Here is a 21,245-nt window from a genome sequence, read left to right as displayed (position 1 = left end):
GGTGAAGGGAGGCTGGGTGGGGGGATACTGACCACACAATATTGTCAGTCCCTCCTTTCACATCCACCCATACCCCTCCACCACACGATCCCTGGGTTAATTTTTAGCATCACAGCTCGCACATTAGTCACTCCCTGTCACCCACCTACATGGCAGGCAGCTGCTGTTCTGGTAGCATTATCCCATCAGCTGAGAGATGGGACCTAGCCCCTCCCTGGGTACTTCCTCACCCTCCTCTGGGTGCACATGGCTAGCCAGGAGCCCCCTTCAGCCTGGGCAAGGAGTACTGACATCACTCCCAAGACAAGCTGTATGGGCAAGGAGGAGAAGAACCAGCTGGTAGGAAAGTGGCTGGGCATCTATTCCAGAAGGAGAAACTTAGGGAGGGCCCAGTAGTCCCTGCCCCCAGTAAGGTGCCAGCCATGCCCAGACATCTGGTCTCCTGGCAGCCCTGGGCTCTGGAAACAAAGGTGCAAGGGGCCCCTCCCCTGTATCTGAGCACCTGGGGACTGCTGTTTGTTATCACAGCAGAGCAACTGTTCAAACAGGGAGCTTAGGGAAGCTCCGTTTTCTTAGTCAAATATCCTCCCTCCCCTGGACCAGGGAGGGTAGGGCAGCCAGGTGCAGGTGCCTTGGCTGGAGCGGACACACAGGCCTCAAGGGATTGCATGAGAGGGGCCCACAGATGCCAACTACAGATGGAGCAGGGGAGGGGCCCTTCACCCCATCCTCAGGGCTGAAGATGAAGAGGCAGCAGTCATCCCCACAAAGGGCTGGCCCCAAAGAGGCATTCCCGTTTGTTGATCACCTATTATGTGCTGTTAGGCGCTAGAGGTTCAATGTAAACAAGGCAGCATTTCCTGCCTTAGGAAGGCAAAGACAGATCCAAACAAGTCAGTAAAATGACTAATTGGTAGTAAGTGCTGTAAAGAAAAAAAAATTAAGGGCTCAAGACAAAAAATAATGGGGACAGGGAAGTACTTCTGATCAGATCAGAACAAGCTCTCTGAGGGGATGTTTAAGCTGAGACCTGAGCATGGAGGAATTAGCGTTGGAAAGAAGAGTACTCCAGGCAGAGAACAAACAGCATGGGCAAAGGCCAGAGGCAGGAAAGGGCTTAACATGTCTGAGGAATAGGACCAGGAAGAATAGTGTGGCATAAATATGTGACATGGAAAAACAATTTGAGCTTGAAGAAAGAACAGAGCCCAGATGTGGAGAGCCTCATGCAGGGCATCCCAATATATTGTATTTCTCCGTGTATAAGACACACCTTAATTTTGGGGCCCAAAATTTGAAAATAAATTGTATTACATAGTTATTGAACTCAAGGTTTATTCATCATAAAATCCATACAACTCATCAATGTCAAAACTCCCATCCATTAGCTTGTCCTCATCTGTCTTCAACAAGCACAAAAACAGGCACAAAAAAGTGGGAAATGCAAGTAAAAAAATCTACAACCACTCTATAAGATGCACCCAATTTTTAGACCCCAAATTCTTGGATAAAGGGTGCATCTTATACATGGGGTAATACGGTAGATGTTGTACACACTGCACTTATTGGGCCCAAGCAGCTGCTGTCAACCCACAGAAACATGTTAGATAAGCCAGGGAAAACAGTTTGGATTTTATTCTTTTATTCCAGGGGGAAGCCAAAATGAGTTTAAGCAAAGAAGGGTTGCGATTTGATTTCCTTTTTGGAAAGCTCACTCTGACTGCTTGCTGCGAAGGGACAGTCTAGGTGTTGAGAGAGGAAGCAGGGAGCCCGCTCAGGAGGCAAGTGCAGTGGTACAGGAGGGAGGAGGAAGTAGCCACTCCTTGTGTGTGGGTCCCTATCGGGGAGGAGCACCAGCACACAAGTCTCAAGTCTCAGGCCCAGTCCTTCCACATACTTTCTGTGTGACCCTGGGTAGTTCAGTTGGAGATGCTTTGAGCACACACTGTATTTATTCAGGGTCTACCATTCACTAGTATGGGACAAGAAAGCAATAAGACAGAAAAGGTCCCTGAGACAGAAGAGGTCCCTGAGCCCCACTGTAAAATGGGGTATATCCTAATGGGACGGAAGCCAGGTAAAACACAAAATCCATAAAAATCCAGACAATTTCAGATCGTGATGAGTAGTATGATGGAAATGAAACAGAACTCCACCAATGCAAATGGGTGTGACTGTGTTTCAGACCGGGTGGCAAGACCTTTGGGAGGCAGAATTGAGGACTGAAGGAGCCAGTTGAAGCAAGTACAGAGACTCGGGGGGAGGGGGGGCTGAAGTATACTTGTTACAACAAGGTGGCTAGAGCAGGGACCAAGAGGAGAGGGACAAGAAAAGGCAGATAGGGGTCAGATATCCCAGCCTGTGAGTTAGAAATTCTGGGGATACTGGGAAACCATTAAAGAATAACCAGTGACTGGTTGGGCCTGTCACAAGCTGGCCTATGATGGCTCAAGTCTCCGCTAGAGGAGACCACAGAACCTGGGAATAAAGGGTGTCAAGCAGTTAGTTACACAAGGACAGTTAAGGACTGAATATGAGACTTGGCCACCTATGTAGGTATTTGGGAGATTCAAGACGCTCTGAAACAAGAGGTCCAACTTCTAAAGGGAATGTGGGGCCTCCAGTTCAGGCCCATACATGTCATTGAAAATCCCCCAGACTATTTCCCTGGCTGCAGGCTCCAAGTAAATAAAGTATAAAATATAGTGTTTGTGTGTGTGCACATGTGTGTTGGGGGGCGGGGTACACAGTGGAGTCAGAGCTTTCCTGAGCACAATCCTCCCTATCAGGCAATCACCATGCTGACAGAGATGCAAAAAAACATCAATTTTATACAGTTTGTGGTTCAGAAGCAACAATATGCAAAATGATGGAACAGCCTGTGCTGCCCCCACCCCACTTGGACTCTCCCATTTCTGTCTCACAAGGGGCAGAGAATACCTGCCCAGCAGGACCCAACTTTGTTACAGGCCCCCAGGAGGGGCCAAGCCCTTAGGGGTCAAGGCAGGGAGGGAGGGGAACCAGCACCTTAGGCCTCCTGAGGGGTCCACTGGTTAACTGAAACTGTGTATGTGTATGGAAGGTAGGGGAACTACTGGACCATAAGCCATTTCTCCCCAAGGCCAAAAGGAGCAAGTAAAGCTGAGGAGAGGGCTTCATAGGACAGGGTCCCCGCCCCCTGGAATTCTCCTGGACACCCTATAGGGCACTACTACTGACCAGATGTAGGATGGCATGCCCCGTCTTTGGTCCTCAAACCTCTCCCAATCCTGAGCTTGCCTGATCCTTCCCAGCACCAGCTCCCACTATGGTTTAGGGAGGAGGAGTGAAAGGAGTTCGAGGCCTGGGTTCACCCTCACCCCTCAGCAGAGACAAGCCAGGAACCTAGCAGGGCAGGTGGGCTGGCAAGGACCCTCTACCATTGCTCTGGGCTCCTGGGGTCCCCTCAGCTGGGAGCCAGCCTTCTCCTTTTCTCCCTGCCCCCGCCTCTTTTGTACTGGCTGGACCAAATAAATAAATAAATACTTCTTCCCCCTCCTCCCAGGTCTTTCCTTCCCTTACAGCTGGCTCTCCTCCTCCTCCAGGGAGCGGTTGAGTCCAGGGATGAATTTAAGCAGCCGCCGACGGAAGCTGCGGTACTTGGCTTTGCGCAGGCCTGGACCACACAGGGCCTGCTCGCTAGCCTCAGTCCAGAGCGAGACCGGTGCCCCTCCGCCCCCCCGGGGGCCTGCGCAGCGCACGCTGGAACTGCGGCTCAGCCCGGCCCCCAGCCAGGAGCTCAGGGCTGCCGGGCCCAGGCCAGGCGCGCGGACCAGGGGCAGGGGCGGTGGCGGCGGTGGAGGTGGAGGCACAGGACTGTCAGCGCCCTCGCCGCCCTCGAAGAAACAGGTGTGGTAGACCGCATCATCAGGGTCGCCCCCAGCCTGCCGCACACCCCCGCGCGGGGCCCCAGGAGCAGCCAGAAGGGGCCCTAAGGGCAGTGAGCCCGGGAGCAGGCCAGCCCCGTATAGGCAGGAGCGCACCGACTCCAATGTGTCATAGATGCTTGGGTCCTTCACCACCAGGCCTGCCAGGGCAGAAGACACAAGGGAGGACTGTCAGAGGGCACAGCTGGGTGACCTCAGCAACTTCCTATCAACTCTCTGTGTGGCCCTGAGCAAGTCACAACCCTGGGCCCCACTGGGACCACTTAAGACATGGAAGAGATTGGAAAAATACTCTTTGAGCCTCTGTGTTCTCAACTGTAAGATGGAGATGATACTACCAAATAGTTGGAGGACTACTGAGAATAAACTAAGAATGTGTGTGCATCAGCCCAGGGTGGTATTGCATCCAAAGGAGTAGCTCAACAAAACTGTTCACTTTGGAGGGGGAAATGACCCAATAGTTCTGAGGGGGAAGCATGGCCGAAGGTATGAGGGTATCAGTAGGGGCACGAGTTGCCCTTCACACCCAATGTACTCACCATGCACCAGCCGCTGCTCCTGCACCATTAGGGATCTGTATTCTCCCCACTTCTCATATAGGGTTTGCTGCAAGAGACACCACCGTCTCACTGTCAGGAGCCAGCCAGAAACTAGCAGGATGTTGGAACAGACTGAAGGATCAGGGAGTACGCAGAGGAAACCTTAAGGTTAAAAGGAGGTTCAGACAGCCTGACCAGGTGGGGGCGTAGTGGATAGAGCATAGACCTGGGATGCTGAGGACCCAGGTTCAAAACCTCGAGGTTGTTGGCTTGAGCATGGGCTCATCCGGCTTGAGTGTGAACTCACCAACTTGAAAGCAGGGTCACTGGTGGGATCAAAGACATGATCCCGCCTGACCAGGCGGTGGTGCAGTGGATAGAGTGTCGGACTGGGATGCGGAGGACCCAGGATCGAGACCCCAAGGTAGCCAGCTTGAGCACAGGCTCATCTGGCTTGAGCAAAAAGCTTACCATTGCCTGACCTGTGGTGGCGCAGTGGATAAAGTGTCAACCTGGAAACGCTGAGGTTGCCGGTTCAAAACCCTGGGCTTGCCTGGTCAAGGCACATATGGGAGTTGATGCTTCCTGCTCCTCCCCCCTTCTCTCTCCCCTCTCTATAATGAATAAATAAAATCTTTAAAAAAAAATTCATTAAATAAAAACCAAAAACATGATCCCATGGTCGCTGGCTTGAGCCCAGAAGTCGCTGGCCTGAAGCCCAAAGATGCTGGCTTGAGCAAGGGGTCACCAGCTCAACTGGAGCCCCCCCATCAAGGCACATATGAGAAGCAATCAATGAAAAACTAAAGTGCTGCAACTACGAGTTGATGCTCCTCATCTCTCTCCTGTCTGCCCCAGTTTGTCTCTCTCTCACACACACACACAAAAAGGTTTAGACAGATAAATGACTCCTTGAAAAGGAGTGTGGCCTGCGGGATAGGGGCTTGAGAAGAGGAGGGTGGAAGCTGGACAACATCTGGGCTGCTTTACCTTTAGGTACTGCAGACGAGCCTCCAGCTCAGCCTTCCGAATTGATGTCCCATACATAGTTTCCAGCCTGAGGAGGTTGGGGAATCAAAGCCTGAGTGAGCCTACAGGGTGCAGAAATACCAAGACAGGCTGAGCTCAGACGTCAAAGGGACCCTGGCGTCTGGACATACCTGAGAACATTGCCAGATGCCTTAATGATGTCAACGATCTCTCGATGCCGGATGCCTTCCACATTCAGGCCGTTGACACTGGCGATGGTGTCCCCTGCCAAGAAGAAAGGGAGGGGTCAACATCTGCTCCATGGGGCATGACAGTAGAATTCTAGCCCCCTACCTTAGCCAGAAAGGGTAGGGGTAATAACCCCATAGAATACTCCTGAACGTCCCCCACCCCACTCTTCATGGTTCTAGGGAGAACTTGTACAGGCCCAGCACCCCAGCCTAGGAGCCAGGGAACTCATAAACCCACAACCTCTCTCCACCCTCAGGAAGCTCTGTTCCCCAAATCAGAGCCCTCCCAGAAACCTTGGTCTGCCCCAGGGTTGGTTATTTCAGTCTAGCCACCGGCTGTCATAAGACCCAGCCAAGATAGGAAGGGGTCAGGATGAGTAGCACCAAGCTAAGAACTAACATTGGCCCCAGGCATGAGAGCTTCTGATATCCTGTGCCACTGCACCTCCTGACCTCCGGCAGGGCAAGCCACTCTCTCTGAGGGTTCATTTCCCATTTGTAAAAAGGGGGTATGGATCTCTGCTGTGTCTACCTTGGGGACCAGGGGGGACAGTGGGTGTGAAACTACTTTGCGAAGTTGAGATATACCACTTGGCTATCAGGAGCTGCTGGTAAGTGTGCACCGAGGTGAGGGCTCAGGGAAGAAAATGGTCATTGAATTGGGGGGTCAATTCATGCTGTTTCAGGCTGCCCTAACTTGGGATTTGGGACTCTAGATTTGACTGACCCCAAGTCTCTTTTTGGAGGCATTATTTCCTTGTTAGAAGAAGGAACACAGGTAACCCAGAGCTGGGGTAGGTCAGGGGCAGGATAGGCCCTGATGCCCAATATCAAAACGATCTGATGAAATGTTGCTCCTTCCCCAACACCTGCCTGTGCTGGATTGCCAAGGGGGCAGAATGGCAACAGCAACATCTAGCATTTACCAGGCCGGGCTCTTTGTCCCCTTCACCACACTTTAAAGCGAGGACGTATTATTGCCCCCATTTATAGATGGGACTGTTCAAGATCACACAGTAAATGGCAAATTTGCCTGGATCCAAAGCCTGGAATCTATCCATTCTTCTTTCTGGTCTTCTCAAAGTAGGATAAGGAAGGGGAATTAATTTTAGAAGAGATTTCTTGGCCCCTCTGCTTGGGAGTAAGGTTATACCCCCTTCCCAGAGCCCTGAGTCCTGAGCTCAGGCCCCACCTGCTGTGAGCCCCGCCAGCTGAGCAGGACTTGACTCATGAACCCGACAGACAAAAGTCACCATGTCCACACGCTGCTCCTCGCGGTGGTGAAGGCCATAAGTCTGTAACAGACAAAGGGACCCTCAGTCCTGAGTTGGGGTGTGGTCCATCCATTCCTCAGACTGGCTTCCCACCGCTCACTTGCTCGGCACCCAGCCTCTCCCACCTGGATCTCAAAGCCGAAGGTCTGGTTTTCCTCCTTCTTCAAAGTCAGCACTTTCCTGCAGGAGACACAGGGACCATCTCATCAAGACTATCAGAATTAAAAGGAGCTTGGCAGTCCCATAGAGTGGTCCTCCACTAATGCTGGAGTCTGCTCTAGAACATCCAGTTAGGGTTCACTATATCCAGTGACAACTCATTTTCATCACAGGTTGCTGGAATGTCCCTCCCCACACCCAGCTGAAATCAGCTTCATCCAGCACACAGAATCAATCCAGCCTCCAGTGTGGGGAGGCACTGGGAATATCCAATCCCAGAGCTTGTGGACTAGCTGAATTTTTCAGCCAGTTTCTCCCTCCTAGTGAGTCCCAGAGTATCACTCCCTGAGTAGCTGAGGCCCCAAATTCAGCCCCAGGCTAGAGCTTCCTCTGATCCTCTGCCTAGGGAAGAGGGCTGGCCCCACCCCCCAGAGGCTGGTCACTAGGCTTAGCCCAGGCCACAGCTGCTCCTCCCAGCTGTGGTGGGGCCAACCCACCAGATGTGAGAGCTGGGGGATGGGAGCCTCAAAGCCACCCCTTCCTGCACTGAAGGCCTGCCCACTGCACACAATGGTCTGGAGCTGCTCCAAATCCTGGCTTGCTGGGGGAGCCCAGAGTTTCCTCTGCCCTTTCCCTACCAGCCAGAGGCAGAGTTAAGCAGCTGCCAAAGGCCCCATCACATCTCCTAGTCCCAGAAAGGCCCTGGAGACCCAGGTCCCCAGCCCTCAGCCTCACCAAAATACTCCCCAAATGCTGAGTAGTAACTTCCAGCTCCAACCACAGCTCCTCCCCACTTTGAACCCTATGTGTGTTTGGGCGGGGAGCAGGGTGACTCAAAATTGTGTCTACCCCAGTGCTCTTTGGTTTTCTGGAAGGGCTGGCAAACTATTTCTGCAAAGGGTCAGACAGTAAATATTCTAGGCTTTTTGGGGGGGCCCATTCAGCCCCTATCATATATGGTTCTTTGTTTTTTATTTTAACAACCCTTTAGAAATATAAAAACAACTTTAGCTGAAGGGCCAAACAGGCTAATCTGGCCAGCAGGCATAGTCTGCTGATCCATTTAGAAGCTAGGCCCAAAGCAGGATGGGACATGGCAGAGTGTGGCCTGAGATCAGCACCGATGGCTGCCATCTCCTCAGATCCTTCCTACAAGGGCTGCCACACGATGGGACTGAGATCCTGGAAGCAGGCGCTGCCAGACGCAAGCAGCTGGACATAGCTTGGCTATGGTCTTGGCCCTTGGGGGTGTGCACCTCACCCTTTGGACCAGGGCAGGGGTTGGGGTGGTGGTGACTTACCGCTGCTGTTCAGGACTCTGGCTAAGATTCTTCCAGCAGAATTCTGAGCCCTGGGGAGGAAGATGGAGAGTCAGGAAAAAGCAGGTGAGAAAAGGGCTGTCCTTGAGCAGATGCTGAGAGCCCTACTCTGGGAGGTCCCCTCATCTGGGCCGTTTCACACCTGCTTTGATGTTGGTGTAGCTACTTGCTGAGTCCCACTGTCAGTATCACTTCATGACTTTCTTCCGAGGCTTTATCCCCATAGCTGGACTGCAGGAACACAACAGTCCAATTGGGTTCCAGATACATGACCTCTAAGCCCATGCTAGGGGCAGGGATTTTCATTAATCTACATAGAATTGTCTCCAACCCCTGGAGTGCTTGTCTGCAAGGGCTCAGGCTTCCTAGACTTCCAAAAGCCAAGCCAAGCCTAGGTAGATGAACGTCAGGGGCTCCTCCCAGACGTTCCCAAAGAGGGGCAGGGGACCCCTAGGCTTGCCTATCAAGGCACTCCAGAGAATCCTTGCTACTCAGGTCTCCCCTAATCTCTCAGCCACAGACAGTGGCTTGGGAGAGCTAGGGTCAGGGCCTCAGGTCTGAGGGACAGTGTTGGGCAAACCAATGTGTTTCAAGTCTGAAACAAGCGTGTTTAGGTTTGCTCGCTTGTATTTTTCATTGGTGCTTATATTTTGCATTGCACCATATGTGTATAGCCTGTGAAAGGGTGCCGGTGCTTGCCCTCAGGTCGGCAGATGGCAGAGTGCAGAGTGCCTTCCTGCTTGGGAGGGGGCATTGTTTGCTAGAGAAGGAGTTTTTTTTTGCCCCAGCCTGTTTTGCTGGCGAGTGGAGAGAGAGAGAGAGAGAGAGAGCGAGCGCACAAGCGAGCGCTGAGGGTCTTGGGAGTCCAGAGATTTTGGCGGAGCCTGTTTGGCTGAGCCCTGCTGAGGCTGGTGGGGGCCAGTGAGTCCAGAATGCTGAGGGGCTTGGGAGCTCTGCCTGTTTGCTCATTTGCCATTATGAGACTTAAAAATAAACTGAATGGCCCACCATTTTCTGGCTCCACAATTCCTTTACTGTCTGCTTGAATCCAATGAGAATCTGCATGGCCATGGCACTGGCCGCTGGCCTTACAGACAGCAATCCCAGCCTGACTGTGGGAAGACAGGGGACAGAGGAGCCAACCTCCTCCCCCAACGTACAGACTGTTTCAGGGGTCAGCTGTGCCCGGCTCAGCCTGGATCCCTTGACCTTGTTGCTTTCTGGTACAAAAACAATCTTAGATCTCAAACATTTCCTTAAGTCTTACTAAGAAGAGAGATTGGGAGTTCTTTTTATTAATTATTATTATTTTTGTGTGGGAGGGCTAATGACAAAATTGAGGGCTCCTGCCTCATTAGGGCCCTTGAGAAACTAAAACAATCTCTGTCCCTCTCTAAGTTACTGGTCCTTGGACGAAGCTCTGTCCAAGACCAGCTGTTGTACCATGTGCCTCAAAGAGCCCAGGGCCTTCCTGGTTGGTGCCCTGGTTAACCCTCCACCCAAGCTTCCCCAAGGCTAGAAAGATAAGGGCCCTCTTTCTCCAGAACCAAAGATTGGCCTCAGGGATGGGGACAGTTCCCAAATGGGCCAGGAAGTAAGGAATGGACAGCAGAGAGAGAGAGAGAGAGAGAGAGAGAGAGAGAGAGAGAGAGACTCCTTTGTCTTTTCATGCTATTTTCATAAAATGCAAATCCTCAACAAGCTGTTCATTGTGTGTGGGGGGGACCCAAGGGCCAGGGAAGGAGGAGTGGGACTGAGCAAGGAAAGGCCACCAGCCCCCTCTCCTTAACCTGGGGTCTTGTGTCCACTCCCCTCTTCTGAGAGCTCGGGTTTCCCTCTGGCCAGAGGAAGAGCCCACGGAGGAAGGAGACTCAGAGGGCGGGCGCGGCCCGCATCCTTCCTGCCCCGCGGGCGCCCTGAGACCCCTCCCACCGCGTCCGGTCGCAGCTCAAGTCCAGGGAGTGGAAACCGGGAACCTCGCACACCGCACCTCAGACGCAGGGCACGGCATCCAGGGGTCCCCTCCGAGGGGCGAGCGCTCTCTCGGACTCGGTGGACCCACCACCCTCCCTTTCCACCCGGGACGCTCAGACTCTCCACTGGTCTGGGCGAGCGGCCACGCCAGCCCTCCGCCTCCCGGCTCCAAGTGACGGAGCCCAGGCGAGGGGTCCTAGAGGTCTCGAGACACTGGGGCGCGGGGGCGGGGTTGCCCGCCGGATGGATGCTAGGTGTTCAGGAGGGAGAGGAGTGAGGCTGGGTGGCGGCGCGTGGGGAGCGCAGTGGAGAGCCCCGAGATTGGGCGGCGTGGAGGCGGACGCCTTCCGAGCAGAGAGTTCAGCAGGTTCTGAACGTGGCCATGGGGGCCTGCGGGCTCGAGAACATCGTGGGAGAACAGAACGTTGTGGGGGTTAGCAAGGGGTGTTGGGGGTCAGGAGGCACAGGTGGGGTCTGTTGGAAGGGACACTGGGTGTGGGAGTACCGAGAGCTGGGGCCGCGGGAGCTGGGAGAGTGGGGGACGCACCTTTCGACGGGGCAGAGTGCCCCCGGACACGGCGAGCGCGCGGTACAGCTCGGCGGGGTGACAGTCCTCCAGGGCCGCGTACAGCTCGTCCCCGCAGGGCCCAGGGCTGGCGGCTGCGGCAGGGGGGCCCGAGGCCGGGGTCCAAGCCGGAGCGACTTCTGAGTGAGGATCCCGGGCGACGGGGTCTGGGGCGGCTGCCGCCTCCTCTTTCTGCTGCAGCTTCCTGAGTCGGCGGAGGGTCATGGCTCCGGCGCCCCTCGGAGGCGGCGCTCACTCCGCGTACCAAGCTGGCTACGGGTCGGGGATGCCAGCCAGGCGGGTGGTCTGGTCGCCTCCCTTTATAGGATCCGCTGGGCGGGCCCAAGGGAAGGGGCCTACGGGGAGCGGCCTCCCGGTGGCCTCGCCCCCAGAGCCAGAGGCCCCGCCCCCAGGGAGGGCCACTGCTGGAAGCCCATCCCATGCCGCCTGACACAGGGCCAGGCTAGGGAAAGACTCCGGGGCCGAGTGCTCAAGGGGGGGTCCTAGCTAAAGAGGACAGGGGTGAGAAACAGGGCATCCCTGGGCGGGGCCAGTAGTCTCCATGATACATGAGGGAGGAAAGGGTCTGTGAAGGAGTTTGTGCGCCGGATTTGAAAGTTCGGGTATGGATAGCTTTGGAGATATTGGGAACATCTGGTGTGGATGGATAGTAAGGGTCACTGTGAAGAGGTTTGGAGACCCAGGGGAAGATTCTAAAACAGGGATCAGGAACCTTTTTGGCTGAGAGAGCCATGAACGCCACATATTTTAAAATGTAATTCCGTGAGAGCCATACAACAGCCTGTGTAAGTTATGCATTAGCCAATAAAAATTTGGTGTTGTCCCAGAGGACAGCTGTGATTGGCTCCAGCCACCCGCAACCATGAACATGAGCAGTAAGAAATGAATGGATTATAATACATGAGAATGTTTTATATTTTTAACATTATTTTTATTAAAGATTTGTCTGCGACCAGTCTACCTGAATCATTACCAGCTAGAAGCAGTGGTCACTGGGACTTGAACATGAGCTGCAAAGTATAAAATGGTGACAATTCCAGTGCCATGCGGACTTTTCCTGGATGTGGACTTTTCCTGGACTCCTGCTCCCTGTGACAGCTCCTAACAGACTGAACTGTGGTTGGGTTGCATTTTTCAGGGATTTGGCATGGTGATGGGGCCAACTTGGACTTGGTGAACATGTTAAGGACACTACTCTTTTATGGATTCTTGCTGTATTGGCCAAGAGTTTGCTTAAAGGTTTTTAATCACTGTAAAAAAATAGAAGACTGGATAAAGAAGATGGGGCACATATACACCATGGTATACTATTCAGCTAGAAGAAATAATGACATCAGATTACTTACAGCAGAATGGTGGAATCTTGATAACATTATGCAGAGTGAAATAAGCGAATCAGAAAAAAACAAGAACTGCAGGATTCCATACATTGGCGGGACATAAAAGCGAGACTAAGAGCCTGACCAGGCGGTGGCGCAGTGGATACAGCGTCGGACTGGGATTCAGAGGACCCAGGTTCGAGACTCCGAGGTCACCAGCTTGAGCGCGGGCTCATCTGGTTTGAACAAAAGCCCACCAGCTTGAACCCAAGGTTGCTGGCTCCAGCAAGGGGTTACTCGGCCTGCTGAAGGCCCGCGGTCAAGGCACGTATGAGAAAGCAATCAATGAACAACTAAGGTGTTGCAACGCGCAATGGAAAAACTAATGATTGATGCTTCTCATCTCTCTCCGTTCCTGTCTGTCTGTCCCTATCTATCCCTCTCTCTGACTCACTGTCTCTGTAAAAAAAAAAAAAAAAAAAAAAAAGCGAGACTAAGAGACATGGACAGGAGTGTGGTGGTTACGGGGGGGTGGGGGGAGGGAAGGAGAGAGAGGGGGAGGGGGAGGGGTAAAAAAAAAAGATTTGTCTGCGAGCCAGATGCAGCCATCAAAAGAGCCACATCTGGTTCGTGAGCCATAGGTTCCCGACCCCTGTTCTAGAAGATACTGGGGGCTGCAGGAGACTTGAGACAAGATGCAAGAGGCAGCAGCACTGTGCAGGGCGGGGGATGTGGTCCCTGGGGAAGAGATGCCCCTGAACAGAGTATGCAGAAGCCCCAGGGAGTGAGAGGGCTCAGGATTTCCCCTTCACAGCTGCACCGGCAGAGGTGAAAGAGGCTGCCTCCTTTTCCCAAGTCAAGGGGAAAGGGAAGGGGTAGAAACCCAGAAGATTGGGGGCGGGGCTGCTGAATTCTGGCCTGTCCTCTCAGAGGGGAAGTGGTACGTCCTGGATAAACCTCTCCTCTGCTTGCCCAGCAGATTCTTACTATCAAGTTGACTCATGGGGAGAGGGATGTGCCTGAGCTGAGCCCAGGCACCTTATGACCCTGTCTTAGGGACCATCCCTAGGGCTGGCTGTGATACCATGATTGCCAAGCCATGGGAGAGGTGGGGTTGGCCCAGTTGTAGTCTCTGTCGTCAGTGGTGCTTAAATAAGAAGTGAGAGGAGGAAGTGGAAGGTGAGGCCTGGTGTCCTATGAGCAGGTGGCCCCACAGGGTGTCAGCACCGCATCAGCCAGAAACAATGCACCATCCCTGACTGTCCCTGATGGTCTCCTCCACCTCCCATCTTCCTCAATCTTCAAAATGCTCATTGAGCATTTTCCATGTGCTATGCACTTTTGTGTGTGTGTAACAGAGACAGAGAGAGGGGCAGATAGGGACAGAAGGGAGAGAGATGAGAAGCATCAATTCTTCGTTGTGGCACCTTAGTTCATTGATTGCTTTCTCATATGTGCCTTGACGAGAGCAAGTGACCCCTTGCTCAAGCTTCAAGCCAGTGACCTTTGGGCTCAAGCCAGCAACCTCGGGGTTTCGAATCTGGGTCCTCTGCATCCCAGTCTGACACTCTATCCACTGTGCCACCGCCTTGTCAGGCTTTTTTTTTTTTTTTCTTTAAATTTCATTTTAGAGAGAGAGAAAAGAGGGGAGGAGCAGGAAGCATCAACTCCCGTATGTGCCTTGACCGGACAAGCCCAAGTTTTCGAACCAGCAACCTCAGTATTCCAGGTGGACGTTTTATCTACTGAGCCACCACAGGTCAGGCCATTCTGTATGTACTTTTACATACATGAATTAACACATTTGGTTTTCAGAACAACCCTATGAAATAGGTATTATTATCTTCCCTTACAGATAAGGAAACCGAAGCCCAGGGAGGTTAAGTAATTTGCTCTAGGCTACTCAGTGGCAGAGGTGATATTCAAACCCAGGCAGCCTGATCCCTGAGCCTGCACTCTGATGCTGTCTTCTTCAGTTCTTCATTCTCTTGTATTTAATCCCTGCTCCGCGCCAAGTCCTGGCTAGGCAATGAGGTTACAGTGGCTCTTGGTCTGGTATGGTGTGGTACCTATACAAGTGCTGTGTTAGACACCTGGCATGAGGAGTACAGAGGGACAAGTAATCACATATACCGGGACAGCCAAGAAAAGCTATCTCCTGTTTCATTCACAGGTCTGTCTCAGCCTCCTTGCTTCCTCGTCACCTTGACTTTCTGTCTCTCCCCACCCCCAGGCCCCTGGGGCTCCTGCCTTGCAGGAGATGTGGGTGGGAGGGGGTGCTTTCCCACCCCTCAATGATTACCCAAGTCCAGATGGCAAGATGTGTGTGTGTGGGGGGGGAGGTTGGGGGCTGCCCAGAGCTAAGAGCTAACTCACTCCCTTAGTGCCTTCCTCTCCCTCCCACTTCCCCCATTGGCACCACCAAGTGGCCATCAGCTGAGGGGCCCAGGGGGTGTCAGTGGGGAAACATGGGATTCTATTGTGAAGCATTAGCACAGATGGACCTCTGGACCAGACCATCTGCTGCCTGCTCCTGATAAGAGGACATCTGTGCTGGGGGTGGGGTTGGGATGGGGAGGTGAGCAAAGGCAGGAGAGGCAATGGTTTCTATTCTCTTCACTCCTGTACTTTCATCCCCAAAGGGACCCACAAAAAGGCATCTTGTACAACTTCTGGGAAGGACCACTACCATACCTATCTCAGAGGGCTATCTAACCGACACCACCCTGCCTAAAACCTGGAGAAAGAGATGCCATAGTACCTGTGTGGGACAGCCCTGTTGAGACATTTCTCCTTCAGGCTACAGTGGAAGCAAGACTTCCCCTCAGCATGGAGGTCAGTGTGCCTCCCTGCCTCCAAGTGAGAGATCACCACCAGAGATGGTCACGCTAGTTTCCTCCTCCTGCCAGGCAGAGAACCCAAGATAATCCCAAAGTGAGGGTGGGCCCGGGAGATGGAATTTCTGTCAGGCTCATTGCATTTCTCCAAATCCTGGAATTTCAGAGTTGGGAAGACCCATGTGGCTTACTGGAAGGTTACCGTGTGGTTTAAATCCTCATTTAATGGAGGAGGCAAACTGAGGCCCAGGAAGGAAAGATGGTGACAGAACAGGCTCTACAACCCAGGTCTCCTGACCCCAGAGGCCATTTCCTTCAGCTTGCTGGCACTTCCCCTGAGAGCTCAGAAACCTGTGTCTGCTCCGTCCAGATCTTCCGAATTTCTCCAAGGAGGATGGCCCCCACAGTGGGGTGGTGATGCCCTCTAGTGGTCGTCACGAGTCTCCTGGTGGGAAATCTTCAAATCAGTCTGAAGGGCTGGCTGGTGCCACGACTCCACCTAGACTCCCAGCTGGTTCACAGGTCCCCTACATTCCTCTCCCACCCCAGAGGGTATGTGTTCGCCTAAGATGCCAAGCTCCACTTTAGTCGCTGAGTTTGGAATCTCACACCTCTCACAGGAAGTTGTGTTTTCATCTCAGCCAGAGCTGCCCTGCTGCAGGTGAAATTCATCAGGAGGGCGGACAATTCACGGGCTGCCTCTGTGCTGTAACCTCCACGTGACAGTACATGAGGCCCCTAACGCTTTGCCTTTTCCAACCCTCCATGACTTCTTCCTAACCCGAGTCTCTCATCCAGCATCTATCCCCTCATCCTGTCTCCTGCAGCTCCTTAAAGCTTGTGGGGAGGGAGTATACTGCACACTGCCAGCAGCCTCAGAGCAGGATGCATCTTCCTCCTTTTTCCTCTCCAGGAAGCTTCCTTGCAAAAGCCCCATGGCTCTGGCTTCTCAAACATCTGCACTCAATCTGTACTTTATTCCCAAGAGCAAGTCCTTGCCTTTCAGAATGAGCTCCCCAAATTTGGCTTCCTTTTGCCCCAGCTGCCTTGGCTCCCAGCTCTCAGGGTAGGCTTATACTGGGGGCACAGACTTCAGGGGCTCGACTAATGGACAAGGCCAAGGTAAGACCCCTTCTCAGATACTTACCAGTCAACAGTCCCCGTGGAGGAGATGGAGAGCCGGAACTTGCTTCCTGCAAGCTGCTCGAGCTCTAGGGAAACCAGCAGTGAGGGTGAGAGCTCCAGAAGCTCAGACCCCTGCGGTGTCTCACTCAAAGTCAGAGTTCTAGTGGTCATTTCATCCCAGAACTGGAAGCACCGACTAGTCTGCCACTGGGGCCCCTCTCTGGGTACTGCCACTGCTCCTAAGCAGAGGAGGTGGCAGGGAGAGGGCCTGGGACTCAGCTGGCTCTCTGGTCTGGAATGAGGGGGTGGGCCCACAGTTGCATGACATTGAGGGAGACATGGACAGCCGGTGAGCAGCTGACAGGGCAGCCATGGTTGTTTTTCTGAAGGATGCTTATAGCTCAACAGTTTCCACAGGATAGTGTCTGTGTGTAGTACTGTGGCCCAAGGAGCCCAGTAGCTGAGGGAGGTATCTATACAGCCCAGACTTGATTCTAGGGGGTCTGGGAGGTGGGGCAAGGCAGATATGGGTGGCCTGAGTCTGCCCACTCCAGAGGCCAGGGGCCATTTTAGCTCCTGGGTTGGGGATGGCGAGGTGTTTCCAGCTTGAACAAGTGAGACTGGCAGAGGGAGATCTCTCCAGCCTTCCTTACAGCACCATTCCCAGGACAGGGTGTGCATTTCTTTACCCCGCTTCATTTCAGAACAGGAACAGATAGGACAAACTCACAGTTCTCAGGGCCTCAGATTCCTCAGATCTCCACCCTCTTGACAAACAGCTGCTCTGGTGGCTCATCCCTGGTTTCCTTTCCCAGGGGACGGCACTGTGCACCCGGCTAACACTCTCCACTCTCCCACTTACTCTAAACCGGCCAGCTCCCCGCCTTCCCTCACTGTTTGCATCTGCTCAAACCCCACACCTGTGCATTCTACCAGTGGTGTCCCCCTTCCTGCCAGCTGCTCCTGCCACCACCACTGCAACTGCCTCCTGAAGTCAGCACTGTGATTGTCCCCAAACACATTCGGGATCACATCACTCACTCCCTTGCTCAGAACCTTGCCTTAAATAGCTCATTCTCTCTATCAGGAATGACAGAGGTTTATGGGACAACTCCACATAAGCATGCTGTTGAGGAAAATCTGGAGACCGAGTCTAACTCGAGGAGAATTCACTGATAGAGTAGCACCTCTGGGGGGACCTGCCACAGGGATCTGTCACAGGGAAGTGACGGCACTGTAGCCCCCAAGATGAAGTCTTGACTTCTCAGCATGTGACAGCTCCAGAAGTGGCCTCACTGCACCGCTGGCTCCCTTGCCTTTTTTTTAAAAAAAATTTTTTTTAATTTTATTTATTCATTTTTAGAAAGATAGAGAGAAAGGGGGAGAGAAGGGGAGGAGGAGCAGGAAGCATCAACTCCCATATGTGCCTTGACCAGGCAAGCACAGGGTTTTGAACTGGCGACCTCAGCATTCCAGGTTGCCGCTTGATCCACTGCGCCACCACAGGTCAGGCTCCCTTCCTTTAACCATACTGGATATCTGTGGTTTTTCAGTGGGGACACACTTGTTTTGACTAAGACCTCCTCCTCTCCTCGATCAGCAGGTCCATGTCTACTCCAAAGTAGAGGTCACCTCTCTTGACCCCAAGCTTGTGTTCCCAGAGCACTGTGCCTACCCTTATGGTAGCTCTCCACTCAAAACACTATAGTTCTCTCTCTACTATATAGTTGGTTCCAGCTAGGGAGCCCCTGGAGGACAGGGACCCACCCTTTATTCCCTAGGCACCTCATCTGTGCTTCCAGCACAAGTTATGTATTACTCTGTAACAGGACTTACAAAATCTACCTGATGGTTCTGTGTAAATCCTCTGTCCTGAAGAGCAGGGACCAGGTTCAGTCTGCCTACTGCTTTACGCACCACAACTGCTCAACAGATGCTTATTTAATAATCTGTTGAGGATCTAGTCTATCCAACTGTTCCTTAAACCTTCCTGCCCTTTTTGCCCCCATTCCCAGACAGACCCAGGGCTACCTGTCATATTCCTTAATCCCATCCTGTCTGACCACTGGATGCCCACCAACTTAAGTTGGGTATGATGCCAGTTGTTTGGTCAACCAGTCTAGACATGCCTATAAAAGTATGTTTTAGCCTGACCAGGCAGTGGCGCAGTGGATAGAGTGTTGGACTGGGATGTGGAGGACCCAGGTTCGAGACCCTGAGGTCGCCAGCTTCAGCGCGGGCTCATCTGGCTTGAGCAAAAAGCTCACCAGCTTGGACCCAAGGTCACTGGCTCCAGCAGGGGGTTACTCGGTCTGCTGAAGGCCCATGGTCAAGGCACATATGAGAAAGCAATCAATGAACAACTAAAGTGTCACAATGAAAAACTGATGATTGATGCTTCTCATTTCTCTCCGTCTGTCCCTATCTATCCCTCTCTCTCTCTCTCCCTGAAAAAAAAAAAGTATGTTTTAGATGTGATTAACATTTAAATCAGTGGAGTTTTTTATTTATTTATTTTTATTTTTTTACTTTTCTGAAGTTGGAAACGGGAGGCAGTCAGACAGACTCCCGCATGCGCCCGACCGGGATCCACCCGGCATGCCCATCAGGGGGCGATGCTCTGCCCATCTGGGGCGTTGCTCTGTTGCAACCAGAGCCATTCTAGTGCCTGAGGCAGAGGCCATGGAGCCATCCTCAGCACCTGGGCCACCTTTGCTCCAATGGAGCCTTGGCTGCGGGAGGGGAAGAGAGAGAGAGGAAGGAGAGGAGGAGGGGTGGAGAAGCAGACGGGCGTTTCTCTTGTGTGCCCTGGCCGGGAATCGAACCCGGGACTCCTACACGCCAGGCCGATGCTCTATCACTGAGCCAATCAGCCAGGGCCTAAATCAGTGGAGTGTCAGTAAAGCCAATTACCTTCCATAATCTGGATGGGCCTCATCCAATCAGATGAAAGTTTTTTTGTTTTGTTTTGTTTTTTTATTTTTCCGAAGCTGGAAATGGGGAGGCAGTCAGACAGACTCCTGCATGTGCCTGACCGGGATCCACCCGGCATGCCCACCAGGGGGCAATGCTCTGCCCCTCTGGGGCGTCGCTCTGTTGCATCCAGAGCCATTCTAGCGCCTGAGGCAGAGGCCACAGAGCCATCCTCAGCGCCTGGGCCACCTTTGCTCCAGTGGAGCCTCAGCTGCGGGAGGGGAAGAGAGAGACAGAGAGGAAAGAGAGGGGGAAGGGTGGAGAAGCAGCAGGGCGCTTCTCCTGTGTGCCCTGGCCGGGAATCAAACCTGGGACTCCAGCACGCCAGGCCAACACTCTACCACTGAGCCAACCAGCCAGGGCTCAGATGAAAGTTTTAAGACTGAGATCCCCTGAAGAAAAAGGAATTCTGCCTCCAGACTGCCCTAGGACACAAAGCTGCAACATCAACTTCCCGGGCTTTCATTTGTCTGCCTGACTTCAGACCTGCCAGCCCCCACAGTCATGAGTCAATTCCTTAAAATATCTTTCCATCTCTCCATCTCTCCATCTCATTGGTTCTCTCTGGAGAACCTTACTGCACCATTCCTGGCTGGATCCAAAGCTTCCTCCCCTCCCACCACCTTCATTCTGCATATCTCATATGTTCCTGAGTGCCTCTTGAATGCTGCTACTCGACTCCTAATTTTCTTTAGGCTGTATTTAGCAAGCATGTTTTCTAGACTGCAGAGATCAGAAAACATGGCATGGGGGAACAAAAATTTAAAATGTGTAAAAAAAAAAAAAGCTCAAATGATACTGTTCACATAAATTCAGGTCTCCTATTTTGGGGCTTACATAGGTGAAACACTGTTAGTAACCTTCAAGAGCACATGAAGAGGTACCAGATCATTGGCATTCTGATTTCCAGAATGATGTTGAACCTGCAATCCATAGCCTAGTAAATTTTAGGTCCATGCCTTCAAGATGACTGTCTTTTGAACTGGGTGGAGATTAGCTACAAGCCACTTCACCTTTCCTTGCAATAGACAGGGAGATCAAAGAGATGCAACAGCCCTAACACCATGCTACCCCAGCCAGCTACCTGGGCTTCTACTGTTATCTTTGTGCATCAAAGAATTATGTTAGCATGCAGGATAATTTAATTAGCAGCTAATCTGAGTTATGGAGGATATATGTCAAACATATAGCCAACTTCTAAAGGTAAGTTACTTGATTTTCTACGACCCAACAGTCTCAGATGGGAGGACAATGGAAAAGTCTGGGTACTGGCCGAATTTTAAAATATTGCCAGGCTGGAGCAATGGGCGGGTTCTATGGTAAAATTTAATTCGGTGAACATGAGGTCCTGTACTTGAGTTCAGCTTCCCTTATACAGGATGGAGAAGGTGGCTGGATTTTACTCAATCCAGGACATGAGATGCAGCAATGGGCTGTGAGCTGCAGGTGTCAAACAGCCTGGGAGTCTTGTTCTAGTCTGTGCTGCCAGTTAACGCCTATAAAAGGTGGAAGACTTATGTGACCTAAAGAGAAACCAGAGTCTAGTTATTGCCTAGTGAAATGTTACATGCCCTTCCTGGCCCCAGGCTCTAGCTAGGCTCAGTGGAGAGCAGCTGGCATGGGAGAAGAACACTGAACCACAGAGGATGGATGGTGCAAAGGCTAAAGGGCTGCAGCCTACAATCAGACACCCTAAACCAGGGGTCTCAAACTCGCGGCCCGCCGAACAATTTTGTGCGGCCCGCAGACTAATCCACGAAGTTCAAAATATTTTGGATAAAATTAAGTAAGCCTAGGGGCCTACTTGTATTTTTCATTTCTCTAGCATCCTAGCTAGATATTAGCTTAGTTAACAGCAGTTGTGATGCAAACTACAGTTTCTGGTCATTTTGTGACACTGAGTAAACTACATGTACGATTGTGCTTGTTGTACTGATTTTTTTTTGTTTTCAACTGCAGTGAGAAAAGTGTTGCGTAACAGCTGCCTTCTGTAG

The 21,245-nt window shown here is 52.4% G+C and overlaps 1 protein-coding gene across 1 annotated transcript; it reads right to left on the bottom strand.

Annotated features, from left to right (window-relative positions):
• Positions 1–1,625: 1,625 nt before the first annotated feature.
• TAMALIN (trafficking regulator and scaffold protein tamalin) lies at positions 1,626–11,307 on the bottom strand. The gene is made up of 8 exons (XM_066265407.1): positions 10,959–11,307; positions 8,420–8,469; positions 7,085–7,139; positions 6,878–6,980; positions 5,626–5,719; positions 5,456–5,522; positions 4,466–4,532; positions 1,626–4,066 (listed from the first exon to the last, which is right to left on the bottom strand). The coding sequence occupies exons 1-8, from the start codon at positions 11,199–11,201 to the stop codon at positions 3,558–3,560; spliced, it is 1,188 nt and encodes a 395-aa protein (XP_066121504.1). The 5' UTR covers positions 11,202–11,307; the 3' UTR covers positions 1,626–3,557.
• Between the last annotated feature and the right edge of the window lie 9,938 nt (positions 11,308–21,245).

Source organism: Saccopteryx bilineata, chromosome 1 (assembly GCF_036850765.1).
Source record: "Saccopteryx bilineata isolate mSacBil1 chromosome 1, mSacBil1_pri_phased_curated, whole genome shotgun sequence".
In the NCBI taxonomy this organism is placed as follows: Eukaryota; Metazoa; Chordata; class Mammalia; order Chiroptera; family Emballonuridae; genus Saccopteryx; species Saccopteryx bilineata.
Note: the sequence above shows the minus strand (reverse complement) of the source record. Positions and strands in the feature narration are given on the sequence as shown.

Coding starts and splice junctions, on each gene's coding strand:
- TAMALIN (XM_066265407.1), bottom strand. CDS start 11,201: ATGACCCTCCGCCGACTCAGGAAGCTGCAGCAGAAAGAGGAGGCGGCA. Junction 6,981..7,084: donor CCTTCGGCTTTGAGATCCAG/GTGGGAGAGGCT, acceptor TGTCTGTTACAG/ACTTATGGCCTTCACCACCG. Junction 5,720..6,877: donor GCTGGCGGGGCTCACAGCAG/GTGGGGCCTGAG, acceptor TCTTCTTGGCAG/GGGACACCATCGCCAGTGTC.